This window comes from Orbicella faveolata, unplaced genomic scaffold (assembly GCF_042242905.1).
Source record: "Orbicella faveolata isolate gen_17 unplaced genomic scaffold, um_ofav_v1 contig_4, whole genome shotgun sequence".
Lineage (NCBI taxonomy): Eukaryota > Metazoa > Cnidaria > Anthozoa > Scleractinia > Merulinidae > Orbicella > Orbicella faveolata.
The window spans coordinates 4,031,280-4,052,345 of NW_028301569.1; the positions used below are offsets into that span (position 1 = coordinate 4,031,280).

The following is a 21,066-nucleotide window of genomic DNA, read 5'->3' on the forward strand; positions in this document are numbered from 1 at the left end:
AACAAATCAGGTCGTAAGTATCATTCTTTCTACTTTTGAATGCATTGTGTCAATTTCTTTTCAACCAATCTACTTAATGTAAAGTTAGTGGTGTTGTGTTTCTTTTTTAAATAATTTGTTTTTTTAAGGAAGAAAACATTATCTCTTAAATCTGAAATTATGCAATACAATATTAATTCCTGTTAGCCACAAAATATTGAGATTTTCTTTGTTTTCCATTTTATTATCAATGCTGGGGAACAAATCAGTTGGTAAGTATCATTCTTTCTACTTTTGAATGCATTGTGTCAATTTCTTTTCAACCAATCTACTTAATGTAAAGTTAGTTGGTGGTCTTGTGTTTCTTTTTTAAATAATGTTTTTCAAGGAAGGAAACGTTCTCTCTTTTAATCTGAAATTATGCAATACAATATTAATTCCTGTTAGCAATAAAATATTGAGATTTTCTTTGTTTTCCATTTTATTATCAATGCTGGGGAACAAATCAGGTCGTAAGTATCATTCTTTCTACTTTTGAATGCATTGTGTTAATTTCTCACTAATTACTTAGTGGTGTTGTTTTTCTGTTTTTTTTTTTTTAAGGAAGAAAATGTTATTTGTATTAAATCTGAAATTAGGCAATGAAATATTAATTTCTGTTAGCAATAAAATATTGAGATTTTGTTTTTTTTTCCACGTTATTATCAATGTTTGGGGAGAAATCAGGTTTTAAGTATTATTCTTTCTACTTTTTAATGCATTGTGACAATTTCTTTTCAACCAATGTACTTAATGTAGAGTTAGTTAGTGGACTTGTGTTTCTTTTTTGAAGTAATTTTTTTTAAGAAAGACCACATTATGTCTTTTAAGAGCACCTTCGCCTAAATATTAACTAGACTTGGAAATACGAAAAAATAGAATTTCTTCAAACTCACCTAGAATGAAGCCCTGTGGGTAGTAGTTACAAAAATATTGTTTTAAGTTCGATAAATCAACAATTATTTTTTTGCGCAATGTTTTCATTTTGATGCTCCAAATCGGCCAAAATCGATCGAAAATGAGCGGCATATTTAGAGACAAAAGTAAAAATGTTCGTTACAAACTGATTACACGTCGTATTTGTACTTTCTTTCTTGTCTATGTAGAGCTAAATAGAGTGCGATTTGATGAGAACTTAAATATTTGACGAATTTTGAAAGTTAACGACCCAAGACAGCTTTACAAGAGGTCTACATTTAGCCTATTTTCAAATGCTGGTTCACAGCTTTGCCCAAAATGACTAGCTTGGTCTGAAAGAGCATTGTTTCTTTTTTAAATTAGTGAAGTAAAACTTTTGGGTAAATAAAATCGCAAGCGCTGAGATAGCGAAGTAAATGCAACACTTCTTCCTGAAAATGTGACCTTTCACCCAAGCGTAACAAAACCGATTACTGGAAGAAAACCCGAAAGAAAAGCAAACGCTTCATTATTTTGAAACAATTTCTAGTGATATCCCTCCAAAACCATGATTGCAAGAAACTATTTCCAGTTATGAAATCTTTGAGGTTCAAAGAAGGAGCTAAAGGGCGCATTTTGACACAATATTTTTGTTTGCTGAGAATTGAAATCAATGACCATTAACGAATTCCAATGAAATTTGCAAACTTGGAGTATGTTAGCCGATACTTACCATTTCATTATCAATGCTGGGGAACAAATCAGTTCATAAGTATCATTCTTTTTCCTTTTTAACGCATTATGTCAATTTCTTTTCAACCAATCTACGTAATGTAAAGTTAGTTAGTGGTGTTGTGTTTCTTTTTTAGATAATTTGTTTTTTTAAGGAAGAAAACGTTATCTCTTTTAAATCTTAAATTATGCAATAAAATATTAATTCCTGTTAGCAATAAAATATTGAGAGTTTCTTTTTTCCATTTCATTATTAATGTTGGGGAACACCATTTTATTTGTTCATTACTTGTTTCTAATCAGGTGGTCTTTTATTCTCTCTTTTTTTAAATCTGTTTACTTTTTTGCGATGTACAAATCCAACCAAGTTTATAATTACCGCCCACATTATCATCTTACACATTAGTACCTTTACAGTCAGCTTTCATCTTAGGACTTTTGCAAGTTTTAGTTTCCAAACTTACTTCTTAACCGCGTTAATCCATGAAGGAGTAAAGAGACTCCAGTTTCTTTTCTGGCATCAAAATTACAAGACAGCATTTCAAGTTAAGTAAAGAGCTTGAAAACAAATGATATGCTTTCGTAAGTGGAAAAACAAACTGATGAGTTTAAAATCAAAAACAGTTAATTGTCTTTATAAACTCTTCTTCTGAAGCTATCACTCATTTAATTCAAACGGAATTCATTTCTTCTAAGGCAAAACAAAATATTACACCTGAATGCTGGCCAGAATTTTGTGGCAACTCGGTATGTGCAAAAATTATACCTGAGTGAGTAAACCAATGCAGTCACATACTTAAGGAGCATTGGTGGCCCATTGGGATGTGTGTTTGGCAGGCTGAACACCTCAGCCTCATTATATAGGCTCGCTCTGTGTTTAATAACGGTTTCACTGTACTTATAATGTAAAGTTACAGCACCTGTTGGCCTTGTTTTTTTTGTTTTTTATTGCGAATTTCTCCCAAGGACAAAGTTTTATCTTTCAGTTAAAAATTATTTTGAATCTTAAATAATACAATAAAATTTTATTCCTGTTAGCAATTTAGTATTACTTCCTGTTAATGTTCAATTTCTTTTGAACTAATTTAATTAATGTAAAGTTACATAGTGGTCTTGTGTTTCTTTTTCTTTGATGAATTTCTGCAAAGGACGAGAGTAGTATCTTGCAATTAAAAGGTAGTTTGAATCTAAAATAACACAGTAAAATATTAATTCCTATTAACAATAAAAATAATGTTAATTGCCATTAATAATAGATTTTCATCTTTTTCTGTTACTGACCATCTTGGTGAACAAATCAGTGTGCTAATGTAAATATTGATTTTCTACTTTTAATTTCATCACATCAATTTCTCTTGAACTAATGTACTCAATGTAAAGTTAGTGAGTGGTCTTGTGTTTCTTTTTGAAATATTATTTCCAATTAAATGTTTTGAATCTGAAATAACACAATATAATATCTTTTTTCTGTTAATATTAACCTGTTAATAATCTATTTTCGTCTTTTCCATTTTATGTTATCATTACGGGTTTCTAATCAGGTGGTATAATTTTCTTTACTTTTCAAATCATGACAACTTCTTTTGAACCAATGTACTTACAGTCAAACTCAGAAAACCGTGAACACCTAAAACATGTCTGGAATGTTTATTGTGTTATAACCAGTCATGAGCGAGATCTTCAACTGCAGAAACCACAGAAAACAGAAGAGTTTGAACCAAATGACTTAATAGTGTTACGCTACCTAGGATATAGTAGTCTTGTGTATCTTTTCATTTACTTACTTTCTTCAAAACAAAGGGAAAATTATTTCCTTTTAATTGAAAACTTTTTTAAATCTAGGCTGCAGAACAGGGGATAAGCAGGGCAGAGAGCGAAATCCGATACACGAGCGAGAAGCGTGAGACGAAAAAAATCCACCTGTAGTCACACTATTGTTTATGCTCTACCGCCCCCTTGACATGATTGGCAGGAAAGAATGAGAGAGAACAAACCAATTCAATCTATTGGTGCAAAAAAAATGTCTCAAGTAACCAATTTACAAATGTATACATGATGCAAAACAGTCAACAGACATGAACATCTAAATTTAGCTAAATTTAAATCATGTGGTGCCAGAACGAACAAGAGAGGCATAAACTTACACATTGAACTCAGGAGACAAAAAGTTCGAACAGATTCAGAATGGAAGAAACGTAACTCTGACGACACAGAACAGATTTCTAGCTGACGCCGGACAAAGCTAAATATGATCTGTGGTAACAAGCCACATAACTTAACATAGTTTTAACCTAACAACCAGGCCGGGCATCACAATATAGAATGCAAGTAATCAACATGATCACCGACTTTGTTCCTCCAGAGCAAATAATTAAAAAGAGATACAACATAGCACATATCTGCAATAGAAATGAAGCAAGACAAACCACACTTTATACTTCCACACATGGCAAATTACAGAGGTGTCAAACTCTACAAAGCAATAGATAACAGTAGAAACCATACAGAGCTGTGACCTCTAACGGTCTGACAGCTCTAAGCTACTTTTAACATAGTCCTCCTGGCAAAAAAAAAAAGTACCCTTCAGAAACAAATGAGGAGCAAACTAAAAGGTTGAGAGGCTGGAATTTATACGAGAATGCAAATGTAGAAATGTCATGAGCTTTAGAAGTCCGTGTAGGCCTGTCACCCCAATTTAACACATTTTGTTTTTTTGTCGCGTCTGACGTCACATGGCTTGAAGTAACCAATCAGTAAAAACCGTTCACCAGGTGAACGGTTGGAAGAGCACAACTAATGGTGTGACTACAGGCTTATATTTTTTTGTCTCGAGCTTTATCCTCGGGGGCATGCTCTGCGCTCATAGGCACGCTCCGCACTCGTGTATCGCGTGTCGCTCTCTGCCCCGTTAATTTGCCTATCTGCAGGCTATTTTGAATCTGAGATAACACAATAACTAATTAATTTTTATGTACAATAACTTATTAATTCCTGTTATTAATTGATTTTCATCTTTTCTTTTCTGTTGCACCTGGTGGTCCTGTGTTTCTTTATCTGTAATGAATTCCATCCAAGGAGCAAGAGATTATCTTTCAATTAAAAGTCATTTTAAATCTGAAATAACACAAACATTGATTCCTATTAACTATAAAATCAATATTGATTCCTGTTAATAATTGATTTTCATCTTTTCCATTTTATGATTGATGTCGGGGAACAAATCAGCTGGTAAGTATAATTATTTTTCCTGTTCAATTTATCACATCATGCTTAAGCTTAGGTTATCTACTTACTCTAAAATAAATGTAAACTAAGCAAGTGATCTTGTTTTTCTTTTTCTTTAATAAAATGTTTTATTATATGGCTTTGTCTCACAAGGACTGGGAACTACCAAATTAACGTATTTGATTGGCTGAAATCGATATTGACCGCGGTCTAGATTTTCCCATCTAAACCGGTATCTAGGCCAGTTTCATTTTGCATTGAAAAAGTAGCAAACTAAAATACAAACATGTTCACCGTTTTCTTTTATTTTCTTCTCATTCATGTATGAACTTGCCAAAAAGCCTCATGACAAAAAAAAAAAAAAAAAGAAAAAGGAAAGAGGACAAGCAGATTTCGGCAGATTTAAGTTAAGCTCATTTCCGTTTGCAAGCAAAATGTCAGCAAATCAGGTACATTAAACGAATTAAAGTTTTCTTCTCTGCCATATAATAAAGTAACGTCTTACTTACCGAGCTAAGTCGGACTGTATGGGAGAACCTTGACCTCGGTCGTGTGTACAGACCTCACTGCGTTCGATCTGTACTCACGATCTCGGTCGCGATTCTCCCATACAGACCTCCTGCTCGGTTAATACGTGCAGATTATAAGAAAGAAAATCATATCTTTTGATTAAAAACTATTTTGAATCTCAAATAACTCAACAATGTAGTAATTATTAACAATAACCTAGATGCTCTAAAAGCATTTTTTGCTGGCTTCAAACTGCAATATGCAAATAAAATTCCAAAAAATAAGTAAAGTACAAACTATATTTAGTGAGCCGAGGAAGCCACATCCCCTATATCCTGGTCAAATTGGAATTTTGGACATGTCGATTTTTGTGGAGGGAGGAAAACTCTCTATTCAGTGAATCACATGAATTTCTTTTGAACTAAATTACTCAGTAACTACAACTAATGACACGGGTTGGAATGTTGTTAAGATGATTGTAATTGCAGTAATTATATTTTAATTTGAACTAAGCTAACCCTAATCCATGAGGTTTTATATTCCCCCTCTACCACATATCTGTGTTAAGAATATGCTGCGACTTGGGCTTTTGTCAAGCCACAATGTTGAAAAGGAGGTGAAATTTTTCAACCTCCCCTTTATTTTTGTGTTTGTCACAGGTTTAACAGTTAATATTATTTGTATAGTTATGATAGAAGTACAGCTTTTAGCTCACGCTATCTTGTAATGTTTTCTAACCACCAATACTAAAAGCAGAGAATATCAATGTAAAAATATTAGAAATAACCAGAAACTACATATGTTTCTAGTTAGAATTTGTTGTATTTGACTTAGTTATCTGCAATTTGAAGTGTGATGTGAAAACAGACAATGCAGCTGTCATAAATACATTTAAGGTCTTTTATAATGTGTGAAGATCTTAAGGCATACTGTGTGTAGTGTGGAGTTGGAGTTGCAAATTGCGAGTTGGAAATAAGGTTTGCGGGTTGCAGTATGCAGGTTTTGGGTTATGGGTTGTGACTTGTTGAATCTTGGAATTTCAACCTCCAAGTTCCTGGTTGGGACGTGCAAATAAAGCTCAGTACGTAGATCACTTTTTATATAAAGGGTGTCACCTAGAGTCTCTGTCTGAGAAAGCCAGGCAGAATTGAAAGGTGTAGGAAGAAGGAACAAACCCATCTCCATCCTATTTATGTTAGAGATAAGCCCATCAGTAACCACGGTGAATTTGTTCCGCAAGCAGGCTTTCAATTAACATTGCTGATTTGAAAGGTGTTAAAAGACCATTTTGCTAGGTTGTGATGAGGATTTTATTAAAATTTAACTAGATTTGCCATGTTTGAAGATTCTGTAAATAGTTTCATGCATGCCTCCTGCCACATGCACATTTTCCACCCATGAATTGAGAGGTCAATTAAATCAACTTTTAATGGTTTCCTTTCCATTTGTTGTTGAGATCACTTTTTGTGCATTATACAGTACATGTACTAAAACAATTGTTCTATTCAATCTGGGTGAATAGCAGCAGAATGTCTACCTCGATATCAATGAATAATTGTTGAATATATCTAGCTTCTTTAAGATTCCCCCATGTCTTTTTTAATCTGTGTAAAATGTTAATTTTCTAGTTAATGGTGGTTGGTCATCCTGGGGAGACTGGAGCACGTGTACTTTGACATGTGGTGGCGGATCTCAAACTCGACAGCGGTTATGTACCAATCCTCCCACACGTAACGGTGGCAGTGATTGCCAAGGAATGCCTTCTGAGTCCCAGTCATGCAACACAAACAGTTGTCCAAGTAAGAAGGCCTCCATGCCTCAATCATAAATCAGTTGATCTTGCAGTGAATTCCTTTGGAATCAATGATGGAAGGTCACTTGAATTATGGTGCATCAAAGGAGCCCTTGAATCCACCCTGAACTACAATGTAGGATTCACTAGCATGCGTTCCTTCAAAGCACAATGTCCGAGTGATCTTGGAACATTTACCATGATCTGGATCATCCCAAAGGAATGCACCCTAACTCAGTCTTCAAGTTCTGCAGCCTTCTGTTTACAATACAACAGATCAGTTGGTCAGTCGGTCAGTCAGTCAGTCAGTGCCTCACATCTAGATTTGGTGGCTATGATTGCTAAGAACTCAGATACATGTGCCAGTCGGCAACAGGAACATGCATATGTGCAGTTGTTTAATTAGTAAGAGTACAGTAATTATTGGGCTCAATCTTACATGATCATGAAGTTGTAAAGTTGATTTTTTTATAATTTTTTTTCATACTTATCTCTACTGGGATAATTGTTGAGTGAGAATAAAGTACCATATTTTCTCATTGAAATACTGGGTCTCTTGATAAGGTGGAAGCTCTTAAAACCCCTCGTTGCAGGTTGCAATAAATGCGATACATTTATTTCTTTATGAATCGATAATAAATAGCATGGAATGTGATCTATTGTTTCTGTTTTGTTGTGTCACACTTCTATGACAGCGCCAAAAAATAGAACCAGGTGTTTCGATTTCTGAAAGTGTATTGGAAGTAAAATTTATGATCAACACTCCTTGTACTCCATTCTAAATGGTGTCAAATTTGATGGTTTTTGTTTATCCAATTTAAGTATTAAGACATACAAATGATCAATGTACAGATCGATCGAGCTGAAAAGTCTAGTCACCATAGTTTTCAAAATACTCAATCATATCATCATGCAAATGATGGGATAACTTCACTTGAGATAAATTTTTCTATTTGAGTCGAAACAAAATCAAATTAACATTTTCAACTTTGCCTTATAGCAAGGTGTGAAGTGTCTTCTAAGTGTCTAGGGAATCATTAGATTTTAATTGAATCAATTTGACAACACTCCCAACCTTCACTGGTAAAATTTTGCAGAATGTTTTCTTAACTTTTTGCCTTAATTTTTTGGCAAATTGACTTTGGAATTCTGGTAATGTTTTTGACAATCTTTTCAACGGTCTCTTGTAGCTACAATTTTGGACTAAAGTCCTTGGGACACTTACAACTGAAGTTTGAAGAAAGTACTGCTATCCTTTTAGGAACACATTGCTGTTCTGCTCCCCACCCAATGCAATGTTGAACATCAGGAAAAATTGCAGGTACTAGTTTTCAACATTGTATGTGGGGTTGGGGAAAAGGTTAAGCAGGTGAAGTTGTATTCACGTCTGGCTTGTGTGCAAAAGCACCAAAAGTGCAAATTTGTCTCAAACTTTCGCAGTGCTTTCTATGTGTCCTGCAATTTGACTTGTCGCATGACATTTCCACCTCGAGAAGGACAGATTGTTCAGATTGGCAGTATCATGAGACATGAATTGACTCTGCATCCCTCCCTTGTGTGATGTCTTCTGACTGAGCTCTGTTTACCAGGCCCTTAGAGTTTTAATCCCAGTACAAAATAAAATACCACAACTGGACTTACAGTATAATGGCTATGTACTTCGTTGATTTATTGAAAATGTTGAATTTTAAGAAACAAAAAGTACAACTAAATATAGCATTTTAGCTCAGTAAAGGCATGGGCCAACTAATGCCAGCATATATAGCTGATGTATGAAGATCATGATTGAGGTATGGTTAGGGGAGAAAGAGGGCCAAACTTTTGAAATGCCAAACCTAAAGCAGAATTTGTTTACCAGGAAACTATAAGCAATGCAGAGAGTCGACACAGATTAAAAAAAGGTGTAATCACATGATACATTCCCTCACACCATTACACACGTGACCTTAAGTTAATTACCTAACTTCTAGTGCATTAAATTTGTATTGAGAGGTCAACAATATTTGACAGTAAGTGACATAAATACTTTATTCGCAAGTAAATAATTCATTTTTAAATGTCCTTCCCTAGCTTGAGTAATCTCTTTTGACTGGACTCTGTTTACTTGGCCCTAACAGTTCTAATCCTGGTACAAAATAAAATACCACGATTGGGCTTACAGTATAATGGCTATGTACATGCGTACATACAAGGCCACTGATTTATTGAAAAAAGTTGAATCGTAAGAAACAACAAGGGCAACTATAAGTAGAGCATTTTAGCCCAGTAAAGGTGTGACCAAACTAAAGCCCAGAGCCTTGGAGAGCCTGTCCCATGAGAGGTAACCTCAAATTGACTTTCAGTTAGTCAAATCAGTTAGTCAAAACAAATCAACTTGTTTTGGGTGTATTGGGCAACCCTCACCATATCAGTTACTTTTTTCATGTCCTGTTAATCGATAAAACTCTGCATTGATTGATGGATGGACTGCCTGACTGACTGACCGACTCACTGACTGACCAATGGACTGACTGACCGACTAACTGACTGAATGGCTGACACACTGACTGACTCACTGACTAACTGATGGATCGATTAATGATTAATTTATTGATTGAATGATAAATTTACTGGAAATTTTAAAGAAAGAGCAAATTTACTTCTTGGTAAATTAGACATAACTCACAAAAGGAAAATTACAACCTTGGTAAGTACTGTAAGTATTTTTAAAGTAGATACACATGTATTGTAAAATGCTTCTGCTTGTTTTGATCTCCTATTTGTAAGTTGATGGTGGCTGGAGCCTGTGGAACCATTGGAGTATCTGTACTAAGACAGTCAGTGGCATACAAACAAGAACAAGAGAATGTGCTAATCCAGAGCCAGCACATGGTGGAAAGAAATGCAGTGGAACCAGAGCAGTCGTGAGGGAGTGCAGTAACATGTCCAGCTGCCATGAAGGTAGACAAAGATGAGCAATTCATTATGTGGATGGAATTTGCCAGAAGGAAGAGAATCAATTGGACTAAAAATATAAATATTCTATTACTTTCTTTCATCAGCATTTCCACTACGCTTTCAGTCAGCAGAGAACCCGTCTCGTGGCATAATGGAAATCTACAAAAATGGTAGCTGGCAAAAACTTTGTACCAGAGGTTGGGATACAGATGAAGAAACTTTGACTTGCAAGGCCATGGGTTACTCTAACTTTACTGGTTATGGTAATGGTACGTGGTACACAGACAGCAACAATGCCTCAGACACAATCCACTATAATTGTACATCACTGACGGAATGTGGAAGTACCATTGATAGGGAAACACAATTATGTACAGGTAATTTTTGTATGACCTAGTCTGGCCCAACCTTAAAGCTAATGTGTTATGTAAAAAATTATTCTAATTTGGTATAAATTCTTATCCCCCTTCTGCCTTTCTTAGTTTTGGACAATACTAAGTCTCATTGAATAAGCCATAACCAAGCTAAGGGATGTTAATCCAAAGCCCATTTGACTTGGTTTTCCCACCTGGCCTAATGATTCCTCCAAAGTCAATTGCCATGCAATAACCCTTGATTGAAACTATAAGCTTGCAAAGTTCTTTTCTGTTGTTGTTGTTTCATTACTAGTGTTAAGTTACAGATTGACGTTATTCAAATTATTTACAAATTAATGTTGAAAATGACCGAGAAACAAACAGTAATTTGGATTTAAAGTTTATGTTGATCCTGTATTTATATGTGAAACTGGCTATGAACAACAAAGTTTTGAGATAGAGAATGCTCATTTATTTGGTTAAAAGGGTTTGACGTAGGGACATTATGTTGTCCCTACATTTGCAAGGACAAATGTTGCCTTAAACTTTGTTTCTCCAACAAAGGCCTTGTTCTTTGTGTGAAGCAATTAAGAAAACCGATTAATCTTTTTAAACGTATTGCTAACCTATCCTTAATTTCTAATTCTGTAATTCCACAAGTTCCTGTACGCTTAAATGGTGCAAAAGAAGATTATGGTGGAAGAGTGGAAGTTTTTTACCAGGGAAAGTGGGGAAAGATCTGCCGTAAACAATGGAATTTTGACGATGCAAGGGTTATCTGTCGTCAACTTGGCTTCAAACGTGCAGTGGCTGAATTTGTTCGGGACGATATCAAGGATGAGGACATTCCTATTATAATGTCTGATGTAGCCTGTAATGGAGATGAGCCCAAGCTGGCATCCTGCCCGCGAACTGATGGAAATCTTAATGTTGACTGTCAAAATGATGACACAGGTGCTCAGGCATTGTGTGAACCAAAAAGTAAGTGATCTGTTAGCATAGTTTAGCCATCAACTTACTTAATAGTCAAGTATTGTTATAGCTAGAATTGCAACGAGGAGGTCTAACTAATATTGTAAACCTCAGGCATGGTTTCTTCCTCGTCACCACTCTTTGCCACTAGTGTCTCTTAATTGTACATGCATATCTTAAGTTTACATACATTTCTGTATGTGTGGGAAATAAAATAAATTCAAACTCAATCATCAAATAGAATTATATTTTGCCCTGATCATCGTCTTTAGTGTACAATGTACTGTATATGTGTGGTAAATTGAAAGAAATTGTCAATTTTGCCGGTTTTGCGAGATTTCAAATCCCTTAGTGAGGGTTTAATAAGGGTCCATTATTAATTTGTCTCATGGTTGTAGGCTGATCAAAAGAAATCGAAAGCAAAACTGTAGTGAATGTTTTCATTTAGCCCCATGCCACACCATCTACATGTAGCAGCTAGTGTTCTTGTCATAAATGACCTGCCTTTCCTCAACAACAGACTGTTATATTGAAGACCCAAGACCTTAGATCCAACACCTGGTAATTAAAAGCAAATTAAAGTTCTCATTCTAAGACCTTCACATACAAAATTTTAAGACCTCGAAAAGGAACATCTACAAATACTAAGACCCATAAAAAGAAACTTGAAAACTAATTAAATCCTGGGAAAACTAACCTTTAATGTTAGGGATGGCATGACTCATGTATAGCTTCACTTTCAACTGACGTCATTTGCAACCTTATATCAGTAGTGGTCAAACTCTTCTTAGATGAAGAAGCTGTCAGAAAGTAAATGTGAGGGAAGGAAATCACTTATATTGGCAGGGAGAATGGAAAAACAAAACAAACAAAAAATAATAATAATCAATAATAGTAATAAAAATAGGAAAGAAAATGACAACCAGAAATACATTGGTGTTATTACTTGGTTACACATCCAGTAGTTAAAGCTTAGCTTTGGTGGTCGGATAAGAAGCGGTTAACTTTCCTTGTGGTAACCATCTTAGACAAGGCTGACCTCTTGCCTTTGCGGTGTCACATCTCCTTATGTATTCTCTTACAGTTGCACATTGCACTATTTGTTAACAATGCTAGTGGGCTTTGACCTCATTTTTAGCCTCTGTAGTTGATAAAATTATCTAAAATTAATGAAATATGACCTACAGATTAAGAGCTCAGTTTGAATTCAGTGGCATCACAATTTCCACTTCTTAAAGAGGTCCATCCATTTTTTGAGTATAGTATATCTAAGTCATATAGCCTTATGTATCCATTGTCAAAAATATGGCGTACCGCCCTAGCTAGATCATTGTTATCTCTGAAATATTGGTTTGTTGTAAGAAACCAAGTATGCACCAGTATGCATTATCCTAAATTTACCAAACTGTCAAAACTAAGAGCTTTTTAAGGATCATAAGACATGCAAAAACTAAACATAAGAGCAGGAAGACCAACAGTGAGGGAGATTCAAAACTATAGGAGGTATTTACTTGGAAGTGTGTTAATTGCTGCATGTGCACACTGCATTGCCTCCATAACTTGACACTAATTAAGTTAAACACCAATTAATTCATTATTATTAATTCTGACATTGTCTTACCGGCCATATGTTCTTAACATACAAATCCTGCCATAACCCTTCAACAGCTTTTTGGGACAAGATAAATCTGTGTACAGTCAAAGTTCAAATGGCAAAAGTGCAGTTATTGATGCCAATCAGAATTTTTCAACCAATCACAGCATGGTAATCAGTGGGGTGACAAATTAAATGGTCAATATGACTGTTACCTGTTTTTTCATAGCTACAGTAGGTTGCACAAGTGTTGAGACACTTACAGTAGCAGTACAATTCGATTTTTGAGGGGTCATGGAAACATTTTTCCCCTTTAACCCCTCCCCCCTCCCCCCCCCCCCCAAACAATGCTGATTTTTCCATTTCTTCGGCTGCACAGACCACAGCACTGACACAATATTGAATTGGGGGCCCGTAGGTATTAGAGAATTAATGCTCCATGCAAATAAAATGGAATAAGTGGCTAAATGTCGAAAAGCGCCATTTTCTGAAAGTGACTCATCAACTAATTTTGTCGTGCAATAACTGTAGCGAAACTACACTGTATGTGGATGGCAATGTTTTTGCTACTAACAACATGCCACCTCCTTTAAAAACAAAGGGTTGATTAATTAACTAGGCTAGAGATAAGGTTTACTAACCCTTTGTTGCATTGTGTTTAAGTGAACTTTGTCTACCATCAGTTATATTTAGAAGTATCCTAGAATCTCATTTATATCGCAATGCACCTGACATAGAAGTCTTTATCTTTCAGAGGACAAAACAGCATTGAAGGCAGAGCAAGAAGAATTCAATGTTGAAAGCACTGAAATGATTTTCTGCTCTCTTGCATTTGAAACTACCTACATAAGATGGTTCAATAACAAAAATCAAGAGGTTAATTCTACATCTGGGACAAGGCTGACGGCAAACAATGGTGAACTGATCATTAAAAACATTCAGCTGTCTGATGGAGGAACCTATGAATGCAGGGGATTAGAGTACATCCGATACTACACCATCTATGTCAATGGTAGGCCAACTTATTTTCACTTGCAGATAGAATATCATTAATTTTGACTATTCTGCTTTGCCATGCATCTGTGTTTCTCTTGATGGCTGCATGTAAATGCATAGAGATTGTTTTCATCCACATTAGGCCAGAAATCTAATTGACGGACCAACTTTTTGCATTTTGAGCAATTTCTACTGTCGGATCTGCTACAACTGGTAATAAGGATGCTCGTAGAACTTGTGCTTCACTCGTTTATTCTTCTTTCTTTAACTTCGACGTAAATCGTAAATCGTCGAGATGTAAATCGCATTACAATGGTAAGAGTACTTTACACTTATACATGTACTAGTGATTGAGGAACAAGATTGCATCATCTTAGGTACAATTGAAAGAAGGCTGAATAAAGTCAGCTTGAAACCTAAAAGTAGCCTGAATAAGCTCAGCTGCATAAAGCGAGCTTGAAGCCTAGATAAATTCAGCTGACGAATGGTGATCCCCACAAAGCTGGTTTCTCATATACGCCTGCTATTTGTAGTCTCAACCTAAAGAGCTGTGTTAGGGCAGCTTAGATTTGTATTGTTACCCTTGAAAGCTGTGTAAAGGCAGCTTTCATTTGTGTGTTCAGCTTAGAAAGCTGTGTACAGTCAGCTGCGTTTTCTTTTGCGAAATCAGGGACAATAAATTCATTCTATTTAACGCGCATGCAAATTGTTATTTATCCAGCTGTAAGATCTAAAGTTTGCTGAAAGTACAATATTTAGTGCACTATTTTTACAGGTTTCTGGCAAAAATAACTTCTAAAACACAAAAAATCATATTTTTGTCTTTTTGCAGTTTATTTGAACACTATAACCTTAATGAACCTATAAATTCTCGTAACAAAATGACGCCTGTGGTAAACAATAGATTTTCACCAAAGGTTTGCATTTTCTCGACAGAATTCCACAAAGCTGATGATTTGATGTCCTCAAGTGTGATTTCAATAATTTACATTAATTTGATGTTTTTTTTTAATTTTTAGAATTAAGGTACTGTAAAGCATTCAGTAAATCCATGAATAAAATTTAATCCAAAATTGATAAACACTGGGATAAAATTTAACTTCATAGACTTGTTTGCAGATAGTCAGTAATTGAAGGCTTTTAAAGTGCGGCCATATTTACGTAAAAGTCATGCGGTAGCAATATCCTTTATTGTTCTTTTATATATTAAGTGCGAATAGCTCACTCAAAAAATGATTCAAAATTAACTTACAAATAAACCAATGTTATTGATTCTTCCAACAGCAAGATTTATTGATTTGAAACCTCAACAAAATATTATTGCTGATTCTTCTGGGACTATAAGCTGTAGTGCCGAAGGAAATCCAACCCCACAGATTGAGTGGAAGAGACAAGATGGAATACCACTGGACGAGGGAAGATTTATACAGCTTTATAACGGAAGTTTATACATTAATCCAGTTCACCCACATGACAATGGAACATACATCTGTACCTTCAGACAAAGTAAAGGAAGTAAAAGGGTTACAACAAAAGAACAAGCCATCAATGTTTTAGTCATAAGTGAGTAACAAAATTAACCAAGGAAATTTAGCAGACAAATTTATTAATAATATTAATAAACAGCTGTATTTAGAAGGCACTAGCTTCCATGCAACGTTTGCTTAGACTGAGATTTATGAACATTTTTTTTGTGATAACTTGATAGGAATCCTTTGTTTTTGAAATAATTAACAATTATTCACCAAAGTGGAGGTAAATATCCATAACTTTCACCAACACTGAGGTGAATAATTGTTTTAGTGTATACCGCACAAGCTGAAAAATTATTTTACGTCTGTCAAGCGGTCGCAAATTTTAAAATCTCTCATGCCGACTGCTCGGAGGTGAATAATACTTGCTAATCACCTCTGAGTTAACCAATCAGAGCATGCAAAAAGCACTATCCACTTGTGTGGTATATACTAAAATGATTTACTAGGGAGTGGGCATTTTTATTGCCATGCAACTAGACTCTTGAAAGCTAAGACATAAGACCTAAGACCCATCTTAATTTGTGTCCTGTGACGAAAGATCCCAATGTAAAGCGATGTATAGACTATGAGAAGTCCCTCTTTCGCTTAGTCTGTCAAGCGAGACCGTAAATAAATCATGAGGAAAAAATGGCTGTGTAAAATCCTGGGGGCGAGCTGCGAGCGAAAGGAGTGACTACCGCCTAAGCCATAAAATTTGAATTATGGGTTGCCCTCACAATGAAAAAATATGATTGGCTTTTTTTTTAAAATAATGTTAGGAGCATTGACAACAGGTTGTCATCATTTGAGATATGTGTGACGTCTTGCAGGAATGTTTATTTCGTTCTCTTAAAAGAAGACGATTTGGAACTGGAGCAAATCAAAGCATTGGAATTGCATCTCACAGGCTGTAATGCTCTAGTGATTCTGCCAATAAACAGGCTATGGAAAGAGTTAAATTTATCACGTGTTTTGTTTGGCAAAGCTTTTTGCATCGAATCCAAATGCGAACATGTTAGTGATTTTGCCGCTCAACACCAGGTCAACTGCATCTTCGAAGAACAATTCCTTAAATATGAATTGATGGAGCTTGGCCTTACCGCTGTTCATTTCAAGGATTGAACTGGACTTTCACTTAAAACGGACATTTACTTGAAACTTTCCTCTGCTATCGGTAAACGTGTCACTACAGTTGGATGATCTCCAAAGTCAAATACATAATGTAAATTCTCAGTTGAACTCTGCATTTGAAAATTTCGCAATGACTTTTAAAATTTAAACCTACAGACAACAAAATTTTTTTTACAAGATGCCTCCTTTGCCATCTTCTTTCAAAACTTTTTAAGCAGTTTCACTTAACGAACACCATAACGAGGTTACACTTCTCACGGCGTGATTTTGTTTTGCTACTTGGAGAGAAGAGCGATTTTGTTCAAAATATCTCCCAGGGTCATTTGCAACAGGCAATAATGAGAGCATGTCAAGATAAGGAATCCTATTGGATACGTGTAATGAGATCAAAAATTTACACTGAAAAATCACTCGCCCGTGAAAGGTCAAATTCTCTGGCTTAGGTGGTAGTCCGCCCTTTCGTGAACTTCTTATCCCCAGGAGTTCACACAGCGATGTTTTCCTCACAGTTTTCTTTCACATTATGCAGGACAGACTAAGTGAGAGGGACTACTCGTAGTCTAACTGATGTAAACCGATAAATTCTGGGTTATGTAACATTTTACTGGTGTGTAGAGGCCAATTGGCTAAAATTGAAACGTGGGATGTTTTCGTCAATTCTATTGTCAGTCCTTTCAAGCTCAGGTAGGTTGAACTTCCAAAGCATCAACATCATTCAAGATTGTCAGCGGCCCAGTCTTACAAGAAAGATGTCTCGCTGTTATTTTTCCTGGCAAAACATTCCTATGGCTGTTGTGACAGGGCCATCACGCCATCTTCCTGTGATTCGCAGCCATCACGTGACAAGAATTTGCAATGTTGGCATGACTTCCTGTCAGTCAAAGCTAATAAAATAACAGCACTCAACTGAGATAAACACTAAGTGATAAAAATAAAATAATCCCGGATTATTTTATTATTCCGTTTTCCTATAAGATCAAGAGCCACTTAGTATTCACAGCAATTTCTCACCAAAAATGCTTTGCTGAATATAGAATATATAACGAAAGCATTATTTCAGGATTTGCAAAGATAATTTTATCCTTAGTATTATGTTCCATCACACAACCCTTGGTGCTCATGCAAGTAAACTTTTACACAGCACTGAAAATCACCGGTTTACATCGCGTTTCCTAGTTTTCGTAGTATGATGGTGTCTAAAACTGGGCTTCGGGTCTTAGGTCTTAGTTTTCAAGGGTCTCAGTTTTCGTAACACCCTTCTCAGGCCTTGCCTCTAATGACTGAGGCAAGGATGAGAGGGATACCTTTTCTGGGCTGGGATTTAGTGAGCTCAATGGTATGGAAGGGTAAGAAGAACTCCCATGAACAAGTATTTTAAAAGCCCTTTCAAAAGTATTTGATGGGGTTACTCAATCCATGATTATAGAAAAGGAATGTAGTATGCATAATATTAATGTAGGTATGTGTGAAAAGGGCACTATTTTGAATTCCAGAGGTATATGAGAGGGGTCCTTTTTCTGACATGAGTGGCAATTGAATTGAATTGGCATAAAAAAGGGTACAGTTTAGACCTTGGGGAGAGCCTCCCCAAATTAAACCTTGTTCAGCAGGAGGAGGGTTTATAAAAATTATGAAACTTTATCTTTTAATGCTGTTTAATTGTTTGTTCTTTTCTATAGCTCCCCCAAAGGTTTCGTTAAAACTAGGAGGGCACATGAAAGAAGGAGATAGTGTCAACCTGACTTGTAAAATTATTAAAGGTTTTCCTGAACCACAAATATCCTGGTTTAAAGATGGAAACCCTCTGTCTAAGGAGGTGAAGACAACTTTGATCTTAACAAATGTAACAGACAGGGACGAGGGAAGGTACACCTGCAAAGCACAAAATGCTGGTGGTAATTTCACTGGCAGTATATATATCACAGTTAAAAGTAAGTTAATAAAAATTGTCATGAATATACCAACAATTGAAAGCATCGGAATTTATTTTGCTAACTTTCTTCAATAAGATACTGCTTATTGGTGACAATATAAAGTTGGGCTTCCTATTAAAGTGCATATGACATGAAAAATTTGTTTGCTTATTTGAAAGGCCTTTCAAAATACAGAAGAATGTAATTTTTCTTTTTGAAATATCTTTTTTTGTTTTAGAGACATTGACATTTTTTATTATGCAAATTAGATCAGTGATGACGTCATATTGTTTGCAACTAAAAATGGTAAAATACTGAATAAACAATATCTCTAGGAATATTGAAGCAATGTTCTTGAAACTTGGCACCACAAATGTACATCGCAAAAGAAACAAAATGACACCCTTAGTGGTGTTGCCATAGCAACTCTTTCAGCTCCAGTCTCTTTCTGTCAAAAACCAAATGTCCCCATTTGCAACCTCTAAAGTGAGACAAAGGGTTCTACTTGGAACAGACATAGTTCCCATATTGTCTTAACTCCCATCATTAGATTTGGTGGGGTAGATGGTTCTTGGTTTAAGACAAAAGCTGGGAATTTTAGTTTTTAATTAAGACAAGCACCAGCAGCAAAATTGTTGTCATGGCAACAGTACTGAGGGTGTGATTTTATAGAAACCCTGTAAATCAGCCATCTCTGATGTTTGACTCCAGAAAATTTAATCCAAGTATAACTATGTTATGCACAAGTCACTGGACATTCTGAGAGGTTAGGAGTCTCAAAAGCCAAAAGGAGAGGTGGTGGGGGAAGGGGGGGGGGGTGGTCCAAACCAAAATGTCTTCCATGGAAGGAATATGAATATTTCCTGGGTAAAAACACATTAAGTTGTTTTGGTCAACAAAGTCAGGGTTCTTGAATTGTTTTTACCTCTGTTTTAAGCAGCCGACAATAATTTAATACTTGTAGTTCGGGCTTGGTTTTAAAAAGATGACGACAGGCAAGGGTCTGGAGAATCTAAGGCGAAGATGATGAAAACTGTCACATCTTTATTGTTGTCTTGATGTGATTCCTATGTCACTAAAATTAATGATGATCATTTTATTTTCTCGTAAGTTACACTAGAAACTGCCAATTTTTAAGATTTGTTTTAAGCAACCTTTACATTTCCCAAAGGTGGCTACTTTGTACAGGTTTGAATGTAGTACAGAAATATTCTATATAGCCATGTACTAGCTGATACCTCCACTCAGTGCACATTTGTTTTAACTGGAAAGTACATGTACAATTGCATGCATACAACTTTTATATCCAAGGGTTTTACTAAGTGAAAAACATCCACCTCATTGTAATCTATGTCTTCTGGCTATGCTCTTTTGAATTTAACTCAGTATACATGTACTTATTTAGTCCTTAAAAGTAACATAAATGATTGGAAATTACATGAAAACAGCAAATTCACTCCTTTACTTTTTTTGCTTTTCAAGCTCCACCTACACTGAATCCGGAACTCAGGAATCGTTCTGTTGAATTGAACTCCACACTGAACTTGACATGCATTGTGAGAGGTGATCGGCCGCTACTGATTAACTGGACAAGGAATGGTGTGGATCTTGGTAACAGAAACAATAACACATACACTGTTGATCACATGACTTTTAACCACACAGGCTTGTATGGATGTATGGCCGAAAACTGGGCGGGAAAGACACATGCTTTATTTTGGATTGACGTAACAGGTAAGGTATCAAATTATTAAAACCATGGTTCCAATCAATAACCGAACCGGTTTAATGACACTTTTGGTTCAGTTGTTCAAAATTGGTGCACTTCTCAATCAAGTAATGGCATCAATAGTTTTTCACATTTTTGCCTTCTGTTGGATATTTAACATTTTAAACTTGTAACTATTGTGTTATACAGAGCAAGACTAACTTTAATTTCCTATAAAAATATTAAAAGCAACTATCCTCACAACTTTGAATAAAGGAACCTTTTCTCCCTACTTTCAGGGAATTGCTACTTTAAGGAATTAGCGAAAAGGACATCTTTTTTATCAGTTAACAATTTATTGTGACTTGTGAAAATGTGCTGGATTGATTTTGTTTCGAGTCCTTTTTGTTTTCAAGGAAATTCTGAAGAATCTGTTCCCTTTTTCACTCTTTATACTCTTAGGGTTAAGTTTAAGGGGAAGCTGTTTTTTAGCCGTTGGCAAAAGATAGTGCTTTGAGCTGTTGGAACAAGTTATGGAAATCAGATGTCTACTCTCTGAGGGTCAATATTATTTTTGTGGGGGCTATGCGTACCCTCTGAACTTTATAGTGCATGGATGCACTGTTTTTGTTAAAACTCATAAGATTTAGGTTACATGTAAGTAATAAATAACTGTTAGTAGTATTGCTTTCAGTCTTGAAATAAATTATTATATTAAACGTGGAAAATACACAGTACAAAATGCTGAACCTAGGGTCGAGGCTATAAGCA

General features: G+C 35.6%; 1 protein-coding gene across 1 annotated transcript in view; it reads left to right on the top strand.

Annotated features, from left to right (window-relative positions):
* Positions 1–2,577: 2,577 nt before the first annotated feature.
* The window catches only part of LOC149101072 (fibroblast growth factor receptor 1-A-like), a 55,119-nt gene continuing 36,630 nt past the window's right edge, over positions 2,578–21,066 (top strand). Inside the window, exons 1-9 of the mRNA XM_089276222.1 lie at positions 2,578–4,875; positions 7,011–7,181; positions 9,941–10,114; positions 10,216–10,488; positions 11,128–11,448; positions 13,788–14,045; positions 15,314–15,592; positions 18,354–18,605; positions 20,070–20,321. Of these exons, the coding sequence (XP_089132348.1) occupies positions 4,854–4,875; positions 7,011–7,181; positions 9,941–10,114; positions 10,216–10,488; positions 11,128–11,448; positions 13,788–14,045; positions 15,314–15,592; positions 18,354–18,605; positions 20,070–20,321 (2,002 nt within the window). The 5' untranslated portion in view covers positions 2,578–4,853. The remainder of the gene's footprint in view (positions 4,876–7,010; positions 7,182–9,940; positions 10,115–10,215; positions 10,489–11,127; positions 11,449–13,787; positions 14,046–15,313; positions 15,593–18,353; positions 18,606–20,069; positions 20,322–21,066) is intronic.